This window comes from Bombus bifarius, unplaced genomic scaffold, assembly GCF_011952205.1.
Source record: "Bombus bifarius isolate JDL3187 unplaced genomic scaffold, Bbif_JDL3187 scf7180000009200, whole genome shotgun sequence".
NCBI lineage: Eukaryota > Metazoa > Arthropoda > Insecta > Hymenoptera > Apidae > Bombus > Bombus bifarius.
The window spans coordinates 4,095,255-4,121,754 of NW_022884965.1; the positions used below are offsets into that span (position 1 = coordinate 4,095,255).

Sequence of the window (26,500 nt, forward strand, 5' to 3'; positions counted from 1 at the left end):
TCTTGTGAACCACATACATCACGATATTAAAAATATTTCTCAACGCTTTATTTACAATAAAACTGTCTTCGATCGATAAAATTCGATAAAGTGTGCATCGTCTGGCGTTGCCTCGCTAGCTGTCGCTGCAGCCCTCGTAGAGTGCAGGAACATAAAGCCAACTATAATTCGACTATTCTCTCATTTGTAATTCTACGCACCAAGGCAGTAAGAAATATTAAAGAATTAGATTTTTAAACTGTCCAGTTTCCAGACTGTCCAATTTTTGAAAAATCCGTCGACTAATTCATTGACCTAACTTAGTCAGCTAACAGTGTATATAAAATTTGATTACTTATAACTCGATAAATAAGCTTCAAGTGACGTTTCAACGCGTTAACTTTCTTCATTGCTTTCATGTTTACAGTCACTCACAATATCGTCCACTCTTTTTGAACACAGTGTCAAATAAACAAGGAACTCGCTATAAAATCTTTACACTTCGAGTCCCTGTTAGCATTGCACCATTCAGGCGTTCAGCTTCAGGGAGACAATACTAATCACCACTTTTGTTTCCACAAAATCAAAGCTTGCTTTCGGTGTCGTCGTAGATTATTGCGGGGTTCGAGGCAGCCCATTTCTCCTTGAAAGCTAGTTCCTCCTTCTTAGGCCTGGTCTTCAAACTTTGGATACCAGCATAGTGTTCCTCGATCTCTTTCAGAGATCTGCCTTCTGTTTCTGGAAGGATGAAGTAAAGGAGTGCTCCGCCAGCGAAGTTAATTAAAGTGTAGAAGAGGAAGGTTCCTGGAAGAGACATCCCGTTGACCATGTACAGGTACACTTTGTTGGCGATGGAATTGAAGATGTAGCCTATGGATCCAGCCATTCCTGTTGCGCTACTTCGTACCTGGGTCAAAATCGGAACATTGTCAGAAGATTAGTTTCTCACAACTTCCTGACTCGTTAGTTAGATAATTTTGTTTACCTTAGGTTTGCGTTAATAAAATAGACATACTTTCACGAGGGAATCCTTAGGTTAAGTTAGGACGATGTTCAGGAAACGATGGGCCGATTTCCATGCAGGAGATTTTGGTTCGAGTTGTGTTTGGATTACGTTTATGCAAAATTGTGCTCACGATTGACTGAAATTTGCATTTGAGAGATGGCAAACCTACCTTTACGGGAAAGACTTCACCAGCCAGGACCCATGGAAGCAGCCTGATTCCAGCGTGAGATAGAAAGGCAGCTCCAATCAGCAAAGTCATTGGAATCCAAGAAATACTCTCCGTATTGATCATATCAGCCTGAGTCAAATAGCCATAGACAGCCACCAAACAGAAACACATGCCGGTACCACCGACTGAAAGGAATGTCAGCAACCGCTTGCCGGTGAAATGAATGGCACACACAGAGAGCAGTGTCCCTACCAATTCTGCTAGGCCAAGAAATACAGCAGCCGTGTATTTGTCTAGAGGCGCGTCTAAACTGTCAAAGATCAATACAGCGTACGTCTGAAGAGTACTGGTTCCTCCAAAAGCGCCAATGCAGAAGGCACTACTGACCAAGAGGAAAGGCACGTAGAAGGTTCTCTTGCCGAAGGATTTCCATATCTTTTCTTTGGATTCTGCTGGCTTCTGTACATCTTGGCAGATGATTCGAAGCTCCGACTGTACGTGGATTGGACTGACCCAACCGCGAAGCCAACAGAGAGCTCGCTCGGCTTCCCTTTGGCGGCCTTTTGCTGAAAAATCGTTTCACGACACTTAAATCGGTGACTAATTTAGGCTGCTAATTCATACAACAGCAACAGCGTAGTTGTAATGTAACTTGGCGACTCTGACCCTAACTATAGGCAAGTTATGAACTGAACCGCGGAGACTATGAGTCTAACTTGAACTGAACTACAAGGTCCATGAGATTAAACGCTAGAAACACCAGTCAAAGTCGTCATACTACATATTTTGCGGACCAAACGTAAAATCATTTGCATCGTAAGGAAGAAAGAGGATTTACCAACAAGCCAATAAGGACTCTCAGGCACCAGGCAGAGGGCAACTAAGCAAATAAGTGGATAGATGAGATTGATCATGGTGACAATCCTCCAGTTGCCTAATTTGCCACCCAACATTTGCGTGAAAATGCCCAGGATCACAGCCATGGTGGAAGTGGCGGATAGCATGCCACGCAAATGGGGCTGCGTCACTTCTGCCACATAGGTCATCACAGGTGCTTCTAGGAGACCACCAGTTAGACCAGTCATGGCCAGTGCTATAAACAACATCTCAGCTGTCGTCGCATAGTAAAAGATGATCCACGCTGCTATAAATGGAATGGTGGTCAGCATCATGGTCCTCTTTCGTCCTAGGAACTGCGATACTGGCCCACTAGCGAAGCAACCGATTGGGACCAGGAACAGATTCAGGCTACCTGTATTGGTATAAGGAGAATGTTTCATGAATTCTAGGCTTTTATGACCTTCTACGAGTTTATGTAGTCGATAGACATGAGAAGCTGGCCAGATATAAGACAGAAGTGAAAGGAATTTCACTGTGGAAGCCTAATTACGAGCCAGACGTCTAAATTGATGCTTTTAGTCACACTCTAAAGTCAGATTTCCTTTCAAATCAGTTTTAAATCTGGTCTCCCAGTCAGTTGGACTTTGATGCTCTGAGATCAGCCTAGTTTTGACATTTCAAGCCGGATATTAATTCGAGTCCTGCTGACTTTGGTGCACCATATTCAGCTGCCAAGTCGATCTAAGTTTCAAGGCAAGCAAACAACATGCTCACTTATCCACGTCAACTCCTCCATAGTGACCGGGATCTCAGAGTTCTTCTTTTGTAGTTCTGGGATTAGGACCGTGGAAAATCCCAATGTTGAACCAAAGGTGAGCATGAGCAGGTTCTTCGCGCTCACGGCACAGAACTGTGGAAATGCCTGGCGTAGCCTCGACGTTGTCAGACCCTCAGAGATGCCATTTAGCTCAGCAGGTGACGTTTTCTCGTCATTGCTAAAACGCAAAACAGAATGACGAAACTAGTAAAAGTGCTTCAATGAAAGGGCATGCCAAACCCAAGGGACCTTGTCTGTCAGCTAAAGAAAAAATAGCGTATTTGATATTTGGCACCAAACGTTCTTCAATAAATTTCGTCAAAAATGATCCCACCTAGCGTTGTCGAACAAAATTCTGTGTTCTATTTTTGGAACGAAAGATACTTCGATAAATTTTTGCAAGTTATCCAGATTCTATGTGTACATCTAACGATGCAGACAGGTGGATCAACGACAGATGGGGTCCAAATGAGCGTAGTTGGATCAACACCGAGTTGCAGGTCTAATTCCATTAAACGTGATTTTCTTTCTTCAACGAAACTGGGTTAACAACGATTGCGCAATGGTTATCCAATCGCCCAATTAAGTTCCACCCGGTCGGGTTCCATACATTAAATGGGTAATTTAAAACCCGTAATCCAAAACCTGCCCTTGCTGACTCCGACAAATTTTCCAACGCGTCGTAATTATTGGGTTGGCAACTAAGTGATTGCGGATTATGTCATTAGCACCTAATGACAAGACCCGCAATCACTTAGTTGCCAACCCAATAGAATCGCAATTGAGGAAGTGTGGTATCTGTGGAATAAAATTATTGCAAAATTCTTGAAATATTCTTCCGAATGTATAAACCTTGACGAAATTGTAGCCGGAAAAATTATGCTACAGAAAGATGGTACAATTTCAAAAATTGATAAAATATGATGAAATTGAATAAAGTAAAAAATTGAAAAATATGATAAAAAATTGTACAATTTCGTATGAGAAATTATTATCTGAAAATTCTACAATTTTTAATAATAATAATATACTGTTTTACTTGTATTTGTATTAATAGATTATTTTACTATTTTCATAGGCTTTTTCTTATTTTTCTAAAAATACAATTTCCAGATTTGTCTGTAATTTACAGTAACGTTTTTGCTAAAAAGGGAAAAATTCACGTTGCAAGAAGATTCACGCTCGTCGTTCACCTGTGCCTAGCATCATCAGTGGCTGGCTTTTTCGTCATTGACATAGTTCTCTTTTTGCGTGAAAGGAACCGGAGGCTCTCGACTATTGCGGTTGCATAAGCGATGCTACAAGTGCGTTCTCTCAGTGTTTTGTGAAATTTCAAATGACCGGTTTGCCAGGTCAATTAAAGAAATAAATACACCGACTTGCTCACATTTATCATCTTGCTGTAAATGTCGACAATTGTACAATTCTATTTGTTTTGAATTAAAAAATTACAAATGTTACATTTACCGGTGCTGAAACGTAGAAACATCGACCAGATGAAATCTGAACTTAACTTTTATCGTAGAACGTGTCAACATAAACGATACTTGAAGAAAAATAATCGATCATCTTTGTTATCGAGAATTTGGCAAACAATTTCTGGCACTCTGAATTATCCTCTATCAATCAATAAATTCACTATTTTTTATATTTTTGGAAATTTTGTCACTAATGTGGATAAGTTGAAACATGACATAAAAAAATGACATAAAATGAGACGAAGATTATTTTATCAGTATAACACGGAGAATACATATTTGGTGAAAATATCTCATATTTTACGAGCGAATAATAAATCTCTATAATAAATATTTTTTATATTCACTGTGATTATAAATAAATTGTTTATTGTACTTTTAATATGAAATGTAATTACCCTCTGCAAATTATGGGATTAAAATTTGGATTGTTTCTAAAATTTAGTAATTAAAAAAAATATATATATATAAAATAGACAAAATTGTTGCCAAAATAATCTGATAAATTGATACAAAAAGGAGAGGAAGTATGAGGCAGACCTGTTTCGTCTACTACAAAACTTAGAAAAGGAGATTCACAGCAGACGAAGTGAAAATCATAACTTGCATTGAAACGAGTTCTGTGTTGATTAGATCGCCTGAGGGATCCGGTTATGCAGTCATACAGGTGGCTGCACGTGAAAGGAAAAGTGGCATGTAGAAAAGTATAGTACACTTCCATCAGTATTATTAAATATCGTGACTAGACTGCGAATGCCTGTTATTTTTATATTTCATTTACACGTCAAAAGGAAGCTTTGTTCTAACATCGATATTGTTAACTACTAGTATACCAAGTGTATTAAATATATTAGTAGTTAACAATATCAGTGCTAAAACAAAGCTTCCTTTTGACATGTGAAAGATGTACTTAATATACTACTAATATAATAAGTATATTAAATATATTTATATACTAGTAGTATATTAAGTATATTAGTAGTTAAGCATATTAATTATATTAAATATACTATAAATATTAGTAAGCAATATGACGTATATGTATTTAATTGTAATATCATTATTATATTATTATTATCAATTATAATTTAATATTGTGTATCAATTTAATATTACAAGTATACATAATAAGTATATTAAATATACTTAGTGTACTTAACTACTAGTATACTTAATATACTTAACTACTAGTATAGTTAGTATACTTAACTATTAATATACTTAACACACTTAACTAGTAATATAGTAACGCTAACATTGTTAGCTACTAACGCACTAATGTTAATATTTCTGATCGTAATCATCAGAGTTCAATTTTGTTAATTCTGACGCAATTCCAATTCGATGACTCGAGTAAGCAAGTGTTCGCACACTTTTCAGCAATAGCGTATTGAATGTTCGTTGGGTCAGATTTGACCCGAGCGCCGAACACAGCGCACGAATGGAATCGAAGGAGGCGTCTGTAGCGTATCAAAAGATTAGCGAAAATAACTCGTTACGAGCTTATTATGTTCTTACGCCTATGCGATATATATTTCTGGCGCGATAAGCATAATTCCATGATAATATTTACGATCCTTATTATCCTTGTCCTACACGCTCATTTTATTCTAATCGCGTTTTATATGGTTTTATCAATGCGATCTCGGGTCTACGATGAGATTTTAGGAATCTGAGAATTAGGAATTTGAGGAATTTGAGAATTAGGAATTGCTGCGTCATTTCGATTCACATCGTCGAGTGAAATTGTGAAAATAATGCTCCCTCGATTAGTTACAACGTGATTACACGATGTTTCCATGTATCTTTTACGATAGCTACGCGACGATGTTTAATTAGCTGGATGATTGTTTAGGATATCTTGGTTTCCTCTCTTCAAAGAAACGCTGTTGTCTTTGGATTGTTCTTTGTGGAAATGCTCGGTCAACGCAACATTGGCTCTTAAGAACGACGTTTTAACAAGCAGCGTGTAAACTGATGCTTTCACATCGTCATAAAGCTTATCGACATTCCTATGGCATTCGAGGAGCACGCGTTTCTCTTATCATGGATTAAGAACACAATTTCTGATATAGCTAAAGTAATAATAATCTTGGCTAAGATTTCTAAAGATTCGCCCCGCCACCGATTGTAGCACGATACTATCTACTGAGATTTATTTTATTTGTAGATGCCACGTTAAAATGAAGTTTCATATATTACGTGTATCGCGTGTGTACGAACGATTTGAAAACCAGCAATAAATCATATTAAAGACAGCTACTAATAACGTGAGAACGAGACTTTTATAATTATAAACGATAACGCCTTTTAATTTTTTCTTCTTATCTGAATCGCAATTTTATTCTTCGTTCAGGTTATGACTCGTGGTGCGACACTAGCGCCACACGTGCCGATTACTAGTCCGCGATATGCATATTTATCTATATAAATAATTGCTACTGTATCCTTTGAATTACTTATCGCTTTTCCCTTATTTATTGTCTATTTTTCAAACATACCTGCGACTATTGAATCCACTTATAAATATAATAAAAATGATATTTTACAAATTTGCAGTTTACGCGAAAGTTTCGTCTCAGCGTTGAGATATAATCTTGCTGCGGTAATCGAATGTATATGTTTTGTTTGCTTAGATAAATAGAGGATTGTAGTGATATCTTGATCCTGTTCGTACTTCCTAAGAAGCACCTAATCCAGGAATTAGTTTTATCTCGAGAAATATCGATCGATTTAAAAGTAATCGCCTTTATATTTCGCCGTTACCCAACGACGTATCGTAAAACTACAAAAATCCTGATTATTTTCAAAGAATCGTAAGACTGCTGGCTTTTTAGTCCAACTGAACAATCTCTTTCGTAACGAAAAATAATATGAAAGATAATAAACGACAATAAGGAAGCTAATTTAAAAAAAGTATAAAAGTAGATGTGCAATATACTGTTATAATATTCAGTCTGCCATATTCTACAGGCATTTTCTTATCTCTTTTACAATTTGCAACTTGTTTTAGAATTGGCATTAAGTATGCTTTGTAGCCATTTATCGCAACAGATTGCTACGTTCATTATGATTATATTTATGTTGATTGCAATTATGTATATCTACTATACATTTGTAAGCTCCTTACTCCTACGTTCCACTTTGTTTAAACGAAACTTAAATCAAGCAATCTTCGTCATGAAGAATCATCGACCAGAACTGAGATAACAAAGCAATCTGAAATTTGTAAGAAAGTAAATTTACATTATCCATTTTGACCATTTACAGTTATCGTAATCGGTATTTGTACGTGACGCCATGTTGATACGACCTTCATGGTGTCCAGTTACCGTCATAACGCGTCATCGTTGAGGAAAGAGCCTTGAACGAATCGAGTTTCGTGAAAAATTCATGGACCTTGATTTAAAGAATCTCAGGAGAAAAATGAAGAAAAATCTGACTTAAAAGCGGATTCAACATTTCGATTCGAACTGGTCGATTCTCGAAGTTGTACTTCAAGAAAATTATTTTTCAGTTTAATTGAATTTTGTTAGCTCCCGAGCCGATAATTTTGAGAAACTTCAAAAACTGATCGATTTGAGAGAAATTTTTTAATCTTGATATTCGACAATAGCAATATTTCTATATTTGAGAATTTGCCAATTTACAGCAAATCTGTGGACCTGACCGATTTTTCGCGTTTTCATCTGCATTAAATCTTTTCTTAATTTTGAACAAAAATTCCAGATGGAGGATTTTAAGGATTTTAAAAATTGACCAATTTGAAATTGCCAATTATCAATTTTCTAAAATACGTCTTTCTATTCTTCTACGGAAGTGATTCACGCGTATTAGAGCAGCAGTTATCGTCGCTTATCTTCACTTTATCAGTTCGTTAATCCAACTTTCCACAAAATTCGGCTGCGTACGAGTTCGTTTGATGCCACGCGCGTGCTCCGCGTTTTTCATTCTACCGCGATTTCTTCGAACTATTACGAACGGATTATTCGGCTTAGGGAAAACGACAGGTAAATTTATCTTCCGATTTCCCTTCCCCGTTTCTCCGCCGATGATAATTTTTAATGGCATCGATGAAGTCTCATCTGCATCTTACAGTTTATTTTTACCCCAATCAACGTGCGCACGCGAAGAAGGAAATGATCGCGTAATTGCTCGACCAAGGACGCACCTGAAGAAGTTCCAGTCACTTTTTCTCGCTTTTTATGAAACGATATTTCGCTTTAAGATTCATGCACGTTTAAATAATTTCCAGTCTAAAATAATGCATCTAAGTCCTCAGACGTACGAACGAAATTTTGTCGTTTGATAACATTGCATAAATCGTATTTCAGGTCTACGAGTATTAAAAAAATCGCAGGTACAATGTCCAGGTAGAAATAAAGTTACATTCGTTGTTTGTAGAATAACTATATATGGGAGATCACACGTGTATGCAAATTTTTCACAAATTTCATCTTTTAGTTGATCGTTTGTCCAACACAGAGGAAAGGACATTATTCTATTTGCATTCTGTTAGCAATGCTCCACGGTTTACCTCATAATCACAGAAAAATAACCACATAATCGTGCTACAATGTTCATTGAGGAAGGGAACCTAACCTAACCTCAACCTAACCCCCATCTAACCCTAACCTATTCGTATAGTTTGCTTAGCGATGCATATTCTAATAGCCTGCAGATGAAGGATGCTTTTATGCAATTTTGTACGACTCAAAGCATTAATCATGCATCGATAATCAATTAAACGACACGCCAAATGACGATAGTCTTTATACGATTTCAAATTCTAGAGAAGTACGTGCCATTTGGATTGCCATTTTGCTGGCTAGTCACTCGTGGCCTCAACTCGGACTTCTCAAAAATATCGCTCGAGTCCTTCTAATCCTTCGATGTCGGCAGAATCCTTTTGATCCTCTTAATCCATCGAATCTTTCCCAAGTCTGCCTCGAACAAAGAGAACAGAAACCAATGAAACTATTGGGTTGGCAACTAAGTGATTGCGGGTTTTGTCATTACAACCTAATGACAATATCCGCAATCACTTAGTTGCCAACCCAATAATAAGCCAATTGGCCGGTTGCGTCTCATTTAAAAAAATGCTTCCCCATGAAAGACAGCAATCGTCACCTGTCATTTTTGATTCCACGTCCGAACAACGGTCGGTTGCGTCAAAGACGAGTAAAACAGATGTTAAGCAATCATTTCGCAACGACGATCGACGATACCAAGGCGAGGATCGCGTTCCGAGGAGCTCATTTGCTACGGATGGTCGTACAACGTTTCGATTATTGTCGCGAGATTTTCTTGTTTGGTGCGAAACGTAGGACAAACAGCAGCACGCGCGCTGTTAGGAAACGCTGCGACAGTTAGCTCGTTCGATAGTTTCCAGGAATATTAATTCTCTTCAAGCGGGGAAACACCGCTCGATCTTTCTGTTGGCTTTGAAAATTAAGCGTTCGTCGCGTCATATCTGAGCCAGTAGCACGTTGCAACGTTAGAAAATATTTCACGTTGCGGCAACGTACGAGAAAAGCTTCGTCAGTACGCGCGACTCTTTGCCCCGATCCTTCACAAAGTGTGTTTCGTTGTCGAAACCAGAACAACGTCGAAGTGTTACAATTTTTAGTGGAATTAACATTTTATCATTTACTGATTAATAATAGGCTGTTGGCGGAATAAGAAAATTATCGAAATACAAAAATAGCTTTAATTTTGAAAGTTCGAAATCAGGTGGGACACAGGTTAGTTAGGTTGGCAACTAAGTGATTGCGGATTTTGTCATTAGGTGGCATTGACAAAATCCGCAATCACTTAGTTGCCAAGTTTTCTCGTTGCTTTCGTGTCTTGCGTTTCCTGGCTACACCGATGCGAGTCCCGTATGTCGTGACACACCTTGTATATAGCACAGAGAAGATTCACTGAGATCAACGAAGAGACCATCGTGGTTCTAGCAACAGTATCCCAGGCTAATTAGCCTTTTGACGGATTGGCTATCTCATTTGAACGATGAGAGCTCAATAATAATCCTGATCGATCACCGATAAAGTGTTAAACGAATATGAATGAACTTATGTTTCGTACGATACGCAGCAGTTGATGCCAGAAGAAGATAACAAGTAATTGTTCTGGTCTTAACCTGCGATTAATTGGGCTAAATTATCTAAGAAGCTAGCAAGCTTTAATCATCTGAAATTCAGTAGATTTAGTTGGAAGATTTTCATTTAGAAGGGAAAAGTAGCTTTATTTCTTATTTCCTGTATTTTCTATCTTCTTCTTCTTTTACAATATTTTTCAATCGCTTATTTCATGATATAACTGCTAATTCTTGTTTTCTACTATAATTGACGATGCATGTTCTCTGTAAAATAATTACAAGCCTGATACGAATCTACAACTTGCTATTATAATATATAACTTAATGACCATACATTGATTTTTGTACAATTGATAATTATGCAACGTAAGAGTCGTTCTGCGGGTTGATATTTTTTTGCAAAATAAAAATCACACGATCACGACTGTGTGTTTAATTAATTTTTCCTCACCATGGAGGGTTGACCAAATATCCAATTGAATGGCACGGACATAACAGAAACAAAGCAATTTAAATACCTAGGACTCCACTTAGACACACAATTTACATGGAAACAACATACTAAATCAATTACAGAGAAAATACGGATAAAAAGAAGACAGATGTACTGATAATAAAACCAATTTGGACGCAGGGAATACCACTATGGGGGACAGCAGTAATCAGCCACATAAATAAACTAGAGGCGCTACAATCGAAGATACACAAAGGAGGATATACACAAAGACTTAAAAATACCAACAGTCGAAGAAGAAATCGCCAGGTACGCAGAAAAATACAAGGAAAGAACGGCAACACATCCAAACCAGCCGGCTGCCGAAGCGAGTAAAACTCCCATAAAGAGAAGACCAAAAAGAAAACACCTCACTGACCTCACTAAAGAAATAAAATAGTCAAACTCGAAGATGGTATCCCGTTGCCATCCACGTGTTATTTAACAATAAAATTGGAAAAATTTACTAAACGTCCAGCTGGATAAATTGTAAAATACAAATTAAATAATAATAAAAAAAAAAAAAAAAGAATAGAGGGTTGTAACTATGAATAGGTTTCTCTTGAGCAACTTGGCTCAATTCACGTATCGACATGATATTCGTGTGTTATTATAAATCGGCCAAAGTATCCACACATAAGCACTCGTTGATTTACGCGATATCGTAATCCGATACAACAGCGCACTCGAATGGAACGCTTTGTTATTATTAATGTTGGAAGCTTGTTTCATGTTCGATGACTATTTATCGAGTATTGCTCATCTTGATTACACGTAACTGTACGAAAGAATGTATAACAGTCAGAAGCATAAACTAAAGCGACACGAGAAGAATTACACGATGCTCGATGCGTGATAGAATCCGTTTAAAGTGAAAGTAACTGTTTGTTATGCGATGCAAAGAATTTCTCCAATGTTACACGTATCACATGGCTAACAAGTATCGAATTTTCTTCGTCTTTTTGAAACACTTTTCGCGTATTTCGAAATTTCAGTGCGTTTGCAAGTTCTAGCTTGCCAAAGATTGCACGTTTTATAGGTTAAGGTTGGCAACTAAGTGATTGCGGATTTCCTCAATACCACCTAATGACAAGGTATTGACAAAATCCGCAATCACTTAGTTGCCAACCCAATTGCTTTAACTAAAAAGGTCGAATCTTCGAACGCATTTCGACATATTTCTTACAGACTTCTGAAATTTTGTGTAACTGAAGATTTTAATAATAAAAGTTTAAGAAATTTGCGATTTAGCACAAAGTCTGACATCTTTTCTCCAACGTTTAGAAATGTGAAAAACCTTCGAAATCTTTTGAATATTTAACTTTCAATTGTTCAGACGTTTGGAAGTTCAAGTATTCGAAGCGCGAAGTTTCGAGATCTTAGAAATTTGACAAAATTAAAACAAAATTAAAAATTCTTCCTCCACAGCATTCAAAGTCCTCGTTCCTGATAATTTGCGATTTCCAAATCTATTGGCAAACTGAAAATACTTTACAGGACACTAAAGTGCAGCATTCACGTGACCAAAGCTATGGAATACTATCGCGTTACGTAACAACCTGCAATAATGTTACCGGTGCTATGAGAAAAAAAAGAGCTGGAAGAATTGCCTTTTGTTCCTACAATGAGAATTTTCGTCTGGTTATCCGTGATTTTTTTTTGAGAGAAAAAAAGAGGAACGAATAATTATTCGTAAAAAAAAGCAGCAGTGTTTTCCATAGAAAACAGTAGTTTTTCCATTAAAAAAAAAAAAAAACAGCAGTATACAATCAAGATAGGATCATCGAATAAAAGTAAGTGTGTTTATCAAACGTTGAGCGCAGTATAAAATAATAATAATTCAATTTTCTCTCTAATTTGGAATTTTTTTAATATTATTCTCTTAGCAAGTTGCTAGCTTTTTGCTTTCACAACGACAGCGAAGAATAAGATAAAAAAACATGCTAAAATGATATGAATTGCTTGTTGAAACTCGCACTTCCTAGCGAGAGGAATATTATTAACATATAGCAATAATATATCGATATTAACAATATCGAAAAGCCCAGCATTAAATTCAAACAAATATCAGAGAACGAAAGAAGCGATTGTTAAATGAAAATCCTCATAGAAATTGTCCAATTTGGAACTTTAGAAAAAGGTATTTAACAACGGTATTATTTAAATAGTGATATTATATAATAAACGTTACATACTATCGTGAGTAGCATTGAAATTATTATTAAATATTTTGAAGAAAATATCGGTAAACTGAAATTCTTATCGGAAAAATTTATTCGTTTCAGGACCTGTAAGCAGCGATTTGAAAGAACATTTGTCGAATAATATCATCAGGAAATTCAGCATTTTTCTTTAAAAATTAAATACAAGGCGCCTGAATTATTCGTCCTTCGAATGGCAAGGCGTTTTTCTGATAAAGTTATCAGCCAATGTATAATATATTGGATTATGAATATAAGAGCGGTCGATAGTTTGTTTGAATTTTACTTACGTATTTACAAGATACCGTATAAATAACCGTTAAACAGAATTATCTAAGCGAGGAAGGCAATTATTTCTGAAGATTAACGAGTTCGTTAGATAAATTTATTCTCCTCGTTGCGAATCGCACAGACGTTCAATGTTAGTAGAAAACTTGAAGAATTTACAGACCTGGTGGTATCGTTGTTTCCTGGCTGCGCCATTCTAAATCGATAGTGTACACCGTAAATTACTGTTCTTGAGCTGTTTTCAAAATTCTTTCACAAGCGCATTCTTTGTTTCGCGCGTTCTGCACCAGCTACTATGCCGCCAAGCTTCTTCTTTCTGCTTGCAAATAACGTTCGAAGAATTCGGGTAATCTCATGAGATCCTGTCAGGATTTTCTTCCTCTCAGATCTTGTCAAGATTGTCCTCACAAAAAATAATTCAACTTGCTCTTCCTCTGGGGGAAAAAAAAAATCGAAGACGATTTCACGAATGACCAGCTTCGATAAAGAGAATTTATGTTTCACTCGTCTTCTTAATCCTCGCCGATTCGCATTCTTCTCATGCCTTCGTCTTTCACATCTTTTACAATCACGAGAATCGTGCTGTCGTGTAAAATAAGACGTTAGAAAATCTTGCAAGAGCTTCTGTTTGCTATTTTGTTTTGCTATTCTTCTTATTCCAACATCGCGCGGATCTCTTCTAATCGCAAAGAGTCCAAGAGTTCTACTTTCGTTGACAGACGACAGAGAGATATTTGAAAAGTTGCTTTCCTCCGATATTTTCTGTAACGATGATTTTTACTGTGTCAGCTGGTTGGCTTTGATCAGAACCGTAGAATTTACGAGTACGAGCCGAATATCCCAGGTACTTTCACTTCTCTCCTTCACCTTGTGACTTCCCTTGCTCGGAAATCCTAGCGTTGCAACTGAAATCCGCGTCTATGCGCCAGCCTTGCGTTCAAATGTTTCCCAAAGCCTCGTCGATCGTTCGCTCGCGTGCCTCGCTCGTGACTAAAATTCCGACGTTGACAAGTTGCAGTCGAGAAAAGCCACTGGAGGCAGGTCAAACGACCAGATCGCCTTGCCAAGCGTCGATCGCGTCCAACGTCGAAGAAAACGGCGATAATAAGGTCTTATGGACAGTGCGGAATGCAAACACGAGGCCTGGTTATCTTCTTTCTCGTATTTACGTGGAAACGCGATTTCCCGAGCTGCAGCCAGTCGTCTGGTCTCTTCGGCCAGGCCCGAGTCTCACGGGGCAACAACGAGCGTTTGCACGACCACTTCCGCTTGCAAGCCGAGAGCACAGCCAGCTAGTCCTTCGCCCGACTCTTGTCTGACACACTAAACTGTTAATGAAAGCGAACAGCTCGAATGCACCTTCCGATTCCTCCTCCACCAAACACGTTCGCTTTCATCAACGAGCACATGTGACGGGTCAGCCTCAGTCAGGCGAATATCAGTCTGTCGCACCTCCAGCTTGCCGCATAGTCTTCGCGCTAATGAGGAGGCCGGTGTTTTCTAATCCTCTTTGCAAATTGATCAGATCAACGCGGGGAGAGACGAGTAGCAGTGGAAGGCAGCAACGTTGAATTTAGAGTTTGGGACAAAGTGGATGACTCGGAGGCTCCTGGTGGCTCTACTGATAAGCTGGTAGCGATAGTTGGTCAGCTGGAGTAGACGTCTTGACTTGAAATATTAGAGTAGCAAGAGTAGGTTTTGGGTTTTGTTCGATTATACGCATTCTCTTCAATATTGCACTGAGTAGCGATATTTGATGTCATGTTTCGCTCAAATTGGATGCTGTGAAGTATTGGGAGTAGCATTGTTAGTGTTAGGAATAAAGTATATTAGTACGTGGCTTGGGGAGTGAATTCATATCACACTGAATATTTATGTGTTAAGATGACTCAAACTGAGCCATGCAAAGTGTTAGAAATTGTTCTTTCTACTAGAAATTCTTGGTATTCTAAAGATCACTGATACAGCTTGTGGAAATCAGTGGGCCACAATATCAAACTGTATGTTTGTCTGGTGTTGTATGTAGTTCAATCTATTGGAAATCACATCTTGTATCCTCTTTGTTGATATCCTGAAATTCACTCAAGTGGCTTGAGACTTTGTTGCATTGAATATTTAGAATGCAAGCTTGAACTGGTTCACAGGAAATTTGTTTGGTAAAAGGGTTCTTACTGCTATCTTAAAGATCATTGAAAAATATTGGAAAAATTCAAATACTATAATGTCATACAGGTAGGTATCTTCATTGAACTAGATTTTCTTCTATCAGGAAAAGTGTCCTCTTTAGTATCTTAGAATTTATTGAGTTACTTTAGAAACTTGAGTCTTACTTTGGAAGTTGAATGTTGATACAAAAGGCATGATACATGCTTTGCAACAACTATTTATCTTTGAGTACTTCATTGTCTTGATAATCAATTAACACAATCTGACCATCATTGGATTACTTGAGCAATCTACATGTATAAGTAATGACAATGTAAGTACACAGTATAATAAGCAAATGCTTATTAATTAATTAGTGTATTAAAACAATCGTTCTGCTAAGTTCAAACTTAATATATTGAGAATTCTTCATGCTAACTGAGACAGCTCTCAATATGCTAATTATCCTTAACACCTGTTGTTTATTGCCACTGACACTATGGAAAACTTTTTATCTTTATTTTCAGCCAGTTAATCTTATAAATGCCTGGATTAAATTACAGATAGCAATATTTCAAAATAAATTACATTAATCTAATATCGTATTCCCAAACTTATTAACATACAAAAGTTATCCAACCGTTTTGAATTTACTTATATGAAGATTCAGAGATTTAGATCTAGATCTAGATCCATTGCAATTTTATATTGATATTGAATTCTTTGAAATTTTCTTTATGTAATAAGTTTCACAGTAGTCTATGAAATTTATTGATCTTTAGAATAAAAGAAAAATATATTAGCAAAATTCACTATAATTTATATTCCTGTGTCATTAATTAATCATCAAACTTGCTACCTTTGTTACAGAGAATTTAAGTACACTATGTATCACAGAAAGAGGAATATATCTTTCAAGCATGATTTAGATAAAATCGACTGCGCTAATTGGGCATGCCGTCTATTACAAATGAGCTACTTATGTGCTCTTGCCAGTCCAATATGATCAATTACTCTCGTCTACGCTATGTTTATCAATTGTAACAGGCAATTAGCTTCCAACTGTTCGTGCATGGCCAACTTGTGTAAGTCTTTGTTGTAAGAACGATAATTCCAATTGTTTTTTCCTCCAGAAAATTATACTCTTATAATCTTGAAATATTTGAAAGACGACTATTCAAATTTCAAAAATGTCTCAAATTTCTCATCTTGTTACATCGAATAATGTTGAATGGTATAACGAATGAAAAAATTTCAATTCACTTGAAATAACTTATTGGAAGATAAGGTTGTCTTGTTTGACAAATAAATTACTTTCAGGTAATTTATTTGCCAAATATTTGGTCATTTCAAATAAGGAAAGAAATAAAATAAAAGCCTTATTTTAATAATTATCCGAATAGAAGCTCATAACTTTGTATGACGCGCGAATTTAAGAGCCTGTTAATGATACGAGAATCTGTCATTTATTTCCTATTGAATATTCATTGCCCCTAATACCGATAAAACCAGTTTGCTACTTGAGATTTCGGTTGGCAACTAAGTGATTGCGGATTTTATCATTACCACCTAATGATAAAATCCGCAATCACTTAGTTGCCAAACCAATATTTCTATGTCTTATTATCAAGAATATTAATTACAAAATATGGTGTTGTGCATAATATGTCATTGAACGATATTACGCACGTAGTCTGATCATGGAATTATACTACACTTGTACTATCACCTATTGATCTGCCAAGAAACTTAATTACACACTACAATAGTATAATTCTTATCTGGAGGAAAGCTCCATCATACGTGGAATTTTTGGTATTATAATGACTCCCAATTGCACGTTCATTTCAATTTTCTAGACGTATCCTCCTCATAAATGATAGTAAAAATTTCCCTTCTCAAAAAAAAAAAGAAAAAGGAAAAATCTCCATAAACTGCATTAATAATTTATCTGTTTTAGTGAGGAGAAAAAGAAAGGATAGAGGAAATTGATCAACAGACTGTGAATTTTGAAGCGTTTATGAGAAACTTGCAGTTTCTAATGAAATATTCAATGTAACGTATTTGTTATAATATTCAGATAGGATGAGGAAAAACTGAATCTGTATAATCATTCATAGTTTATTGATCAATCATGCGACGAGTTCATTTAGGATACTAGAGGTAACTCGAGGTGTAGTAAATGTGAGAATTTATTAAGAACTGTATATCTGGTGTACGACATATTTGCACATGTTAAATTAATTAAATAAATATAAAAATCACGCGAAATCCTAAATGAAACGTTAGCCAGCCAACTGTGTCATTAAAAGCATCTTCTTCATTTTTTTTTTCAATTATTTTATCCTTGCTTTTTTTTTTATTCCTTTCGCGTAACGACTTCTATGAATATGAACGTGTCATGATCTCTGATATGATTTATAACTTTGGTTAAGAAAAATATATATCTCTATTTTTAATAGACGCATGACCCAACGCTAATTGCCTCGAACTTGTATCAGAAAAATAAAACGAAATTTGTTGACACGTACCGCCACACAATTCAGTCTAAAGACATATAGATCGCTATCTTTAACATTCATTTCATAACACACATGCCAAACTTCGAAACCTAACCAAAGAGTCCCCTGACAATTAACTGGAAATGTTCGAATAAAAGTGTGGAAGTTGTTGTATATGTTTTAAAAATATGATCGCATCTTTCTGATAAATTATTCAGAGTTTCATTATACAAGTGGAAGTCCAAGTAACAACTACGTATCGCTAGACTTCAAAGTTCTATGCTTCTATTAAAATTTAAAGTAATTAGAATTAACTATAAATAGATTAAGAAAGATATTACATATAAAACATCTAAAGCATATTATTTGTTATAATATGTAGTAAGTGGAATGAATCTCTGTTTGAGTTCCATTTCTTTAATTCTTGGCCGTAACAATAAAAGTTTGCATACAATCTGCAGTCTGTATATCACATAATTTGCGAGCAATAAAAACATCATATTTTTAAATCTAAAATAAACTTCTGCAATTTTCCTTCAAACGTATATGCAGCTAATGGCCGGGAACCCTTTTTGTAACATTAAAAGATCTCTTCAACAATAATTTTCTATATTTCAAACTTTACACTTGGACTTGATTCGAACGCTTTTGTACAACTTCCTCTCAGAAGAATAAAACATTGGCGACACTCTGCATCGTTATGTGTCCCAAAATATACATATTCTTCCCTTTGAACCTTAGCGAATCGCGAAGCGGAGAAGACAATTTACATATTAAATCTTCTATGGTGATACATATGTATATTATATATGTATGCAAAATAGGACCCATTTTCGTTCGTTCGAAAGTAAATGATTCTTATTATAAAAATAGATCGCTAAAACTAAATGAGACTACATGATTTAATACATAGGATGTTAAATATTCAATTCTTCCAGCCTAAGAGCTCGGTTCTTGAAAATAAAATTCAACAATTCCGAAAGACTCTTGGCAGGAGAAATTAAATTACATATTTTTCTGTCAATGCTCTAAATGAATCAACATTCAATGTACGATTCTAGATAATTGTAAATTTGCAAGCCTCCATTGACGTCATGTCGACGGGGCCAAGCGTCAGAAGATTGTGATCTGTTTTATTCATTTCCACAGCCCCTTACGAAGATACGTTTATATTTAATTAGATTAAATAAAGACTGAATAAAGGCACTCTTAGACCGTGTAACAAAATTGCATAGAGACAGAATGAAATTTCGTCGTACGCTAGACATTTGTTATGCAATACATTGATTCTTAAAACTCATGGAGTTGAAAGATCCTCTATAATAAACCGATAAGTGTACTGCTTATGAACTAACTAATCGTTATTTCTAGACTGCAGATATTTATGCAAATTCATACTTTTATGAATATAATTAATAATTAATAGAACCTATATAATAGAAAAATCTACATAGTAAATTTGGATATTTTATACATCTTCGCCAAGCATTATTGCCCTCAAATTTCTCATAAGAGTATAAATATCCGCAGTCTAGATGCTTGCATAATACAGAAGTGAAATTCCAGCACATATCTGTATTTAACAACTCCGATTTAACAATCAAAAATATCAGTTCCGCATATGGATCTACTCCCAAGTTGTTTAAATAGGAAGGAAAATAACAAACGACGCTTATGAAAATGCTCATAAATCGCGCTGTGAAAGAAATTAGATGCCTCGAAATATAGCACAGCCATATTTTTTATTTGTTATTTAGGCAACGAACGGAGATATCAAAAGTTATTCGATTCTCTGTTTAGTTATCTAAAAATATGATCTCTATCGTGTATCATTGCCTTTAGCGATATATTCAAATGTACATGAACCATCTCGAGAATCGTTGAAGATTTTTCGTAGCGGTTCATAGAAAGGGTTAAGTATACTTATATACTCTACACGTTTCTCTTTACCTGTCACGATAGGGTACAAATGTATTAAGGCGACGATCATGACGGGTGTAGTCTGGTGTAAAAAATTCATATTAAAAGTGTGTGTCTAATTTTCAAATGTAAAATGTACGTCGTGTAAAAATCTATATCTCCATAGATGGTATAACGCTGTTCAAATATTAAAATTAAATAAGAAACGAAACAGAGCTATGTACAATGGTGCATATACAGATCTTAATCTAGTTTATCAGAGACCAATGGGAACCTGACTATTCGCAATTGTCGACCAAAATCGCACACTACGCTATCTCTTAACGCTAACATTTGTTTTACGAAAATACAACTATCTGTGTGACCCAGTCTCACTTCGCGCACAGGCTCTCCCGTCCTCACGTCCCAAACTACTAGTGATCCCTGAAATCGTACAAATTGCAAACATATCTCATATTTTCATGAACCTTACCCACACGATATTTACGTGGCAAAAGGGTTGCTACGAAAGCTGCTAAACTAATAAAAATTTCATCTCATTAGAATAGAATATATGCACATACCTGACTGCTGGTTATGAGTAAATGATGTGTTAACATGACTAACTGTAAACTGTACGCTGATCTGTGTGCTGGAAGAGCATGTAGTAAGTGTCCCTGAAATCGTTCCCATACGCATAACCTCTCATCAGTGCCAATGCTTATCACGTACGACACGGAACACGTAATAGCGGCTATAGCACCATCGTGAGCTTGTATACTGTACATACACGTTCCTATGAACAAAAAATAAAAACATGATTTTGTTATAAAAAGTTATGATTTGTTATCTAGGATATAATATAAATACCAGTTAAGAGATCCCAGACACACAAAAGGCCATCTTGAGACCCACTGCCGGACGTCATAGGGCTCACCCTATCAATGAATAGACAGGATATGGGGCCACAATGACCATGGAGGGTATACAATGGCAACTGGTCCTCCAGCCTGAAATTGAATTTGAAATTAAGTAAGCGTAATTAGCGGACGTTTCAGAGAAATCATGAAACAAAGATACATACCTATATACTTTAAGAGTGTGGTCCTGACTACCAGTTAAAACTCGACCACCCTCGCTGTCAAGCACCGTTATTGCCTGCTGGTGTGCTTTATGAGAGCTAATTTTCATGCAACGAAGGTCTTCTTCGGATTGCATGATGTTATTTATATCCATAGGTGAGCCAGCACTTCCTGTTCTGACGTGAGCTAAAAAAAAGTAACAGTGCAAAGAGCAGCATATTTAAATAGTAACAAATGAACTTACTTCTTCTATAGGAGGTGAAGCCCCAGTCAATTTGTTGACCTTCACTGTAACTTTCTAATTGTAAAAAGTCAATGGAACCGTTTAATTTAGCGGCCACCACTCTACTGCCGATGAATTTTACGACGGATATTCCGAGCCCTGATCCGTCATCGAACAAACACTAAAGTATTTCATTAATTTTTACTTTGTTATTTTCTAAAATATTAATATTGCTATTGATATTGATTTTTTGTAATATTCACCTTAAATTTACCTGTAGTACCTTCCCAAAATTCTAAACTGCCGTTTGCACAACCCACGACTATAAGGTTCTCCTGATAGTCCATACACCAAATAGGAGACACTGCATGCGAGATTTGCATAGTTTTATCTATATTCACAAAAGTCACATTGTCCACTACACCGGGCGAGTTTAACTGTACACTAGGAATGCACAATTGTTCTAAACTCCCTGAATTCTGCAGCTCGTCTATAGACCTATTATGTTCCTCAAAAAGATGTTTATATTGGTCACCAAAATCGAATCCTTGCTCGCGATATTGCTGTGCTCGGAATTGTTTCATCGATGTAAACTTGATATTTATCGCTGATTTTAAGTCTGGAAGATCGTAAGCGTTGTCCAAACTTTTACGACCACTTTTCTTCTTCTCCAAGTTGAATTCATTGATTTGATAATCATAATCCAGTGTGTTTCCCATTGAATGCCTTTTTCTATTATCATTTTGTCCTCTGTGCATATTATATAATCCAGGAGAGGATTTTCTGCAGTTGACAGTCGACGCTGGCCAGTAGTACGATCCAAACGGATTAGTGTTCTCCATCTCCCCTCTCGAAGGTGGCGAACCACTTTCGTAATCCGACATTAACTCATCCACGTCCGGTGTTGTATGGTTCAAGTTTTTATTAGGACTACTAAAGAACTGTTTTCTATCTATGTGAATTAACTGTTCACCCGATGTTGCATCCCACACTTTGATGTGTCCAGCTAAACAGGTACTGGCTATGGTGTTGCCGTCTGTAGCGATGCATTCTACTTCTTGAGCGTGACCTTCAAGAACTAGGGGTAATGCCTCCAAAACCAATTGTGTTGCTGAATCGTGTGCCTTTTCTGTCTGATACCAACTTGCTCGCCATTCGGCGTAATTTCTCGAGCAAATACATCTATAGAGGACAACCATGGTATACGCGACGACAATAATACTAATGAGACATAGCACTGTCGCTAAAAATATTTCCATCGGACTGGAGGGAATGAAAGGAGCATCCGCGTTAAATCCTCGACTTTCTGACCTTGTTGGTAATTCCATATCTGTAATAAATTTTTAACTGAATGACTGTGTCGCTAATTGTATTGATGATTCTTTTATGTTATATATACTTACCTGAGAAATCTAACGGGTCGAAGGCGACAGTCGCAAAACTCTGCCATTGAAAATGCTGCACATCATTTGGATTACTAATTTGTTTCACTAATTGCGGACTGACAGCATGAGACAGTTTCATAGTAGGTAATACAATTATACGTCCACCGGCGGCAGAGATGTTGTACATTGAAAGGATCGAAGACCAGTGATAAAGTGATAAACGACTCCAAGGTGGGAATTCCACTGGTCTTAATTTATTCAATTCATCGGTAATATTATTTGTTAAATCATCCTAACGTACAAAAAAACGCGGTAAATTAAAATTTATGTTCTGGAAATTCCATACGTTTAGCGTTTAAAATAAAATAAACAGATGGTCTCTAAATTACCTGTTTGTTCAAATGATCTGGAGCAATGGTTTCAGAAGCAATTGACACTGATTTCATGGTATTTAATTCGACGTAATTGCTTGAAGACTGAGACCTATCTACTGTGTATCCATCAATATCTGATTCTGATTTTAATGTTTCACTTAGATGTATAACATGTTCAACAATGCCAGAATTGTAAATGATCATGCTGATCCAGACAACCATCCATACCATAAAGGCACGCTGAAATATTCGAGTTCTTGCCCAGAAATGTACTAGACGTAAACGTTTTGGAATTTTGCCAAATGTATGAGTGTTTTGTGTATTTGGAGCTATGACATTCGTCGGGCCACTAGATAAACCATTTAATCTCGGATGAGATTTTGATCGGAAAATATTTGGTTTTCTATTCGTTATGGTCGTCGTAAATTGCTTACGCGTAGTTGGTATGTTGGGCAAGTGAAACTTCGACGTTTCATTAGACAACTCAGTCCGTCGAATATCGATAGCGAGGATTGTTGAAAAGAACATCATTTGCAGGAAGAAATCATTGACTAATCCCACAATGGCAAATATACAAAATTCTTGTATGGCTGGCACAAAAGTAAACAATCCAATTGTCAGGATTGTCACTTCTGTAAGCAAATTTTTGGTAATGGACCAACCTTCTTTGGAGAGGGCTTGAGCAACGCGTATTTTCACATCCAAATGTGCTGGAGTACTCACTACACTTTTGGTTAATACCAACACATTTTCTAGCCCAACGATAATCACCAAATATGGGAACACTTCTTTTCCACTTAAACTCAATGTTAAGCCAAAAAAAAAGCAAATACCCACAGTCATAGACAAAGAACCTATCACTGTTACTGTTGCACTAAAAGCTATTCCAATCTTTGATTTCACTAACTCTATTTTACGCACAGAGAAATAAACATAGAAAAACAAAGCAAAAAATGTCATCATTAGGGGGAAAAAGTCACTATAGTTAAATTCACCAGGATAAAGAATATGTAATGTTTCATCCATTGGAATGTAAGTAGCATTATCATTTTGTATCTGATGAAGATGATAGTAACTTTTCAATCTATGTTGTAATCCTTTTATAAACCTGAAAATACAAACAACCAAGTAATATGAAAAGTAATTGTCAACTAATTATACTTGTCAATTAATTACTTACTCAGGGTCATAGTCCTTTAAGTAAATAGTTACTGCATATTGTAAAATCCGTTGTCTAAGTCGAATTGGATATCTTTTAATTCCAGTTTCTTTTAAATTCATTCCAAACATTACTTCGGCTAAACTAATTTTACCTTTTTGTAGATTCTGTAAAACATAATTTTATAATTACAGCAAATCTTTGTTGATATTTTATTATTTCTGGACTTTATTCAATCTACTGTTGTCATACCTGGTACGAATATATAGTATTTATAAGATTTGTATCTTGTGCATACAGTTCAATACTTCGTTGCCATAGATTTGCAGGTGAAAGAACCAAACAATTGTATTCTGGCAAAACTTCTGACTTTTTGCCATTTCTTTTTTTAACTGCCTCAATATGTAAGCAGACTTGACCTAGTGTCTTTAGTCTAGAAGAAATAATAACAATAAAGACATAACACAACTCAAAGAGTCAATTAAAAGCAAACAACTTACGTTTTTGGATGCTGATAATTCTGTATGATTTCTAAAAGATTAAAAACTTCATACAGTGGACCTCTGAAAGCATCCATCAGTGTTAACTCCTCTGTCCATGGTATAACTCCAACCCTTAATACCACTTGTTGCACATAAAACACAGAGTTCTCTGTATTATTTTCAGGTACAATAGTATGGTTAATTATTGTCCTTGGCACATTGCCAGGCATTGGTACATTAACCAAAGGAGAGCTATAGAAAAAAAAATGGCAATTATTTTTTAATTCCTGTTATTTGTTGTAGGATACAAATGAAGCAGTATTACTAACCAGCATAGTAATACAATCGAGATTGCCAATGAAATGATTGCAATGGGATGAGATGAACAAAACAGGCCATGGGCATAATACAGCCCTGCCACCCTATCTGGTAAACTACGAAACATTTCACTTTAAGGCTGCCTCACTAACATGTCTCACATCATGTAGATATACATATTATTAGCATATGACCTGAGAACATTTGAAAAAAAGATATGATAGGTACAGTAGTGCATAATATGCATGCGCAAGAAAAGACATTCATAATAATACTTGCTAAAAAGAAATTCACAATAAATTAAATACAGTAGAGATCATAGATTTATTGGAGCACAAGAAAGGACATTCATAATACTTGTTAAAAGGAAATTCGCAATAATTTAAATACAATGTATCATGGACTTATTGAAGCACAAGAAAGGATATTCATAATAATATAGAGATATAATAATAATCGCAATAATTTGAATATATCTAATCAAATATACGTGTATGTAAACATTTACAGGGAATGATTTCAGAAAAGAAAAAGAAAACGTCCAACGTATTTTTCTTCACGTTATCAACGACATTACGCAATTGACGTATTATTCAATTCACATTTTTAGAGGAACGAAAGGTTCAATGATGCACAGCGTGCAAGGTTGCGACGAGCAAATACGTTTTCGTCCAACCAAATCCATGACGCAATAAGCGGCACGAATAAAACGATGATTGGACACGACGAGAAAACAAGTCGACGTTACACATCACTTACGTATGCGTACCACACTAATTATATCATTTCTCTCAGATCGGTCTCTTCATTTCAATTTACATTGTCGGACGAATAATCGACACAGTAACAAGTGAAAACGAGACTCTTTTTCCACACAAAATAAATCCACTATAAAATGTACATTATCACTCTTCTAGCACCATGCCAAAGAAGATTCTTCAAGTTGCACTCCACGCGAACAATTTATACGCATGAAAAAAAACACTACTACTGCGATGAAAAATATTCTTTATCATACTTTATTTTCAGTAAAATCGGACAGATAATCCAGTAGGAAGTGTAGTTTTATGAAGATACAGATACGAGCTCGAACGATTTTGAGGTTAGGTTCGCTCGTCGTGGTTGCGCGTATATGTGTAGATGATAGTCGGAATTGATCTTGTAACGCGAAACGCGACGTAAAATGCGCAAGAATCAGTCACACGTGCTTTGAATCGTGCGTCACTTCTCGAATAAAGGAGAGCAGAAGCGAGTACGAGCACGACGATGCTCGAGAAACGACTTCGTAAACGAGATGAGTGTAACCAGAGAACCCGAACACGGCCGGCGTAAATTTCCTGAGTGCACTGGCCGGTTTCAATTTAACCCGCAACGACACTGCACAGAGTGGTAATTTATTTTTAAACGGTCCGGTCGAGCCTCCGACTGGCGACCAATCGCAGGTGCATTAATGTTATGCAGCCCAGCTGAGCCCCTCTCGCGCCTTTTGCCACGCACGTGACAAAAAATTTGATAAATCTGTGGAATGAGACCGTCGACAAACTGAACCAATTCTCTTGGCTTC

The 26,500-nt window shown here is 36.3% G+C and overlaps 2 protein-coding genes and 1 long non-coding RNA gene across 5 annotated transcripts; 1 reads left to right on the forward strand and 2 right to left on the reverse strand.

Annotated features, from left to right (window-relative positions):
• Positions 1 to 24: 24 nt before the first annotated feature.
• LOC117214425 (facilitated trehalose transporter Tret1-like) lies at positions 25 to 13,667 on the reverse strand. Its single transcript, XM_033460534.1, has 5 exons — positions 13,532 to 13,667; positions 2,769 to 2,989; positions 1,993 to 2,406; positions 1,155 to 1,720; positions 25 to 886 (listed from the first exon to the last, which is right to left on the reverse strand). The coding sequence occupies exons 1-5, from the start codon at positions 13,561 to 13,563 to the stop codon at positions 563 to 565; spliced, it is 1,557 nt and encodes a 518-aa protein (XP_033316425.1). The 5' UTR covers positions 13,564 to 13,667; the 3' UTR covers positions 25 to 562.
• Positions 11,491 to 18,110, forward strand: LOC117214429. The gene is made up of 6 exons (XR_004488865.1): positions 11,491 to 11,819; positions 12,377 to 12,672; positions 12,766 to 13,019; positions 13,165 to 15,847; positions 16,384 to 16,598; positions 17,474 to 18,110. It is a non-coding gene; the product is annotated as an uncharacterized LOC117214429 (long non-coding RNA).
• On the reverse strand, positions 17,690 to 26,407 carry LOC117214422 (sterol regulatory element-binding protein cleavage-activating protein). 3 transcript variants are annotated; one of them, XM_033460532.1, is made up of 13 exons: positions 25,706 to 26,407; positions 24,948 to 25,130; positions 24,637 to 24,870; positions 24,389 to 24,569; positions 24,158 to 24,303; positions 22,993 to 24,085; positions 22,622 to 22,895; positions 21,482 to 22,548; positions 21,240 to 21,399; positions 20,998 to 21,181; positions 20,784 to 20,923; positions 20,498 to 20,709; positions 17,690 to 20,357 (listed from the first exon to the last, which is right to left on the reverse strand). In XM_033460532.1, exons 2-13 carry the CDS (start codon positions 25,061 to 25,063, stop codon positions 20,178 to 20,180), a joined length of 3,987 nt encoding a protein of 1,328 aa, XP_033316423.1. In that variant the 5' UTR covers positions 25,064 to 25,130; positions 25,706 to 26,407; the 3' UTR covers positions 17,690 to 20,177. The 3 variants fall into 3 exon arrangements, with proteins under 3 accessions (XP_033316423.1, XP_033316421.1, XP_033316422.1); XM_033460530.1 differs by having other exon boundaries at positions 25,696 to 26,407; XM_033460531.1 differs by having other exon boundaries at positions 25,445 to 26,407.
• Positions 26,408 to 26,500: the final 93 nt, after the last annotated feature.

What these genes read in the sequence shown, in the direction of transcription:
- LOC117214425 (XM_033460534.1), bottom strand. Translation starts at nt 13,563, where the DNA reads ATGGCGCAGCCAGGAAACAACGATACCACCAG. An exon ending in GGAAACAACGATACCACCAG is followed by an intron (nt 2,990 to 13,531) that starts GTCTGTAAATTC and finishes TTTGCGTTTTAG; the next exon opens with CAATGACGAGAAAACGTCAC. An exon ending in GAGTCCTTATTGGCTTGTTG is followed by an intron (nt 1,721 to 1,992) that starts GTAAATCCTCTT and finishes ACGATTTTTCAG; the next exon opens with CAAAAGGCCGCCAAAGGGAA.
- LOC117214422 (XM_033460532.1), bottom strand. Translation starts at nt 25,063, where the DNA reads ATGTTTCGTAGTTTACCAGATAGGGTGGCAGGGCTGTATTATGCCCAT. An exon ending in TCGATTGTATTACTATGCTG is followed by an intron (nt 24,871 to 24,947) that starts GTTAGTAATACT and finishes TTTTTTCTATAG; the next exon opens with CTCTCCTTTGGTTAATGTAC. An exon ending in TGTCTGGGATCTCTTAACTG is followed by an intron (nt 20,710 to 20,783) that starts GTATTTATATTA and finishes TTTTGTTCATAG; the next exon opens with GAACGTGTATGTACAGTATA.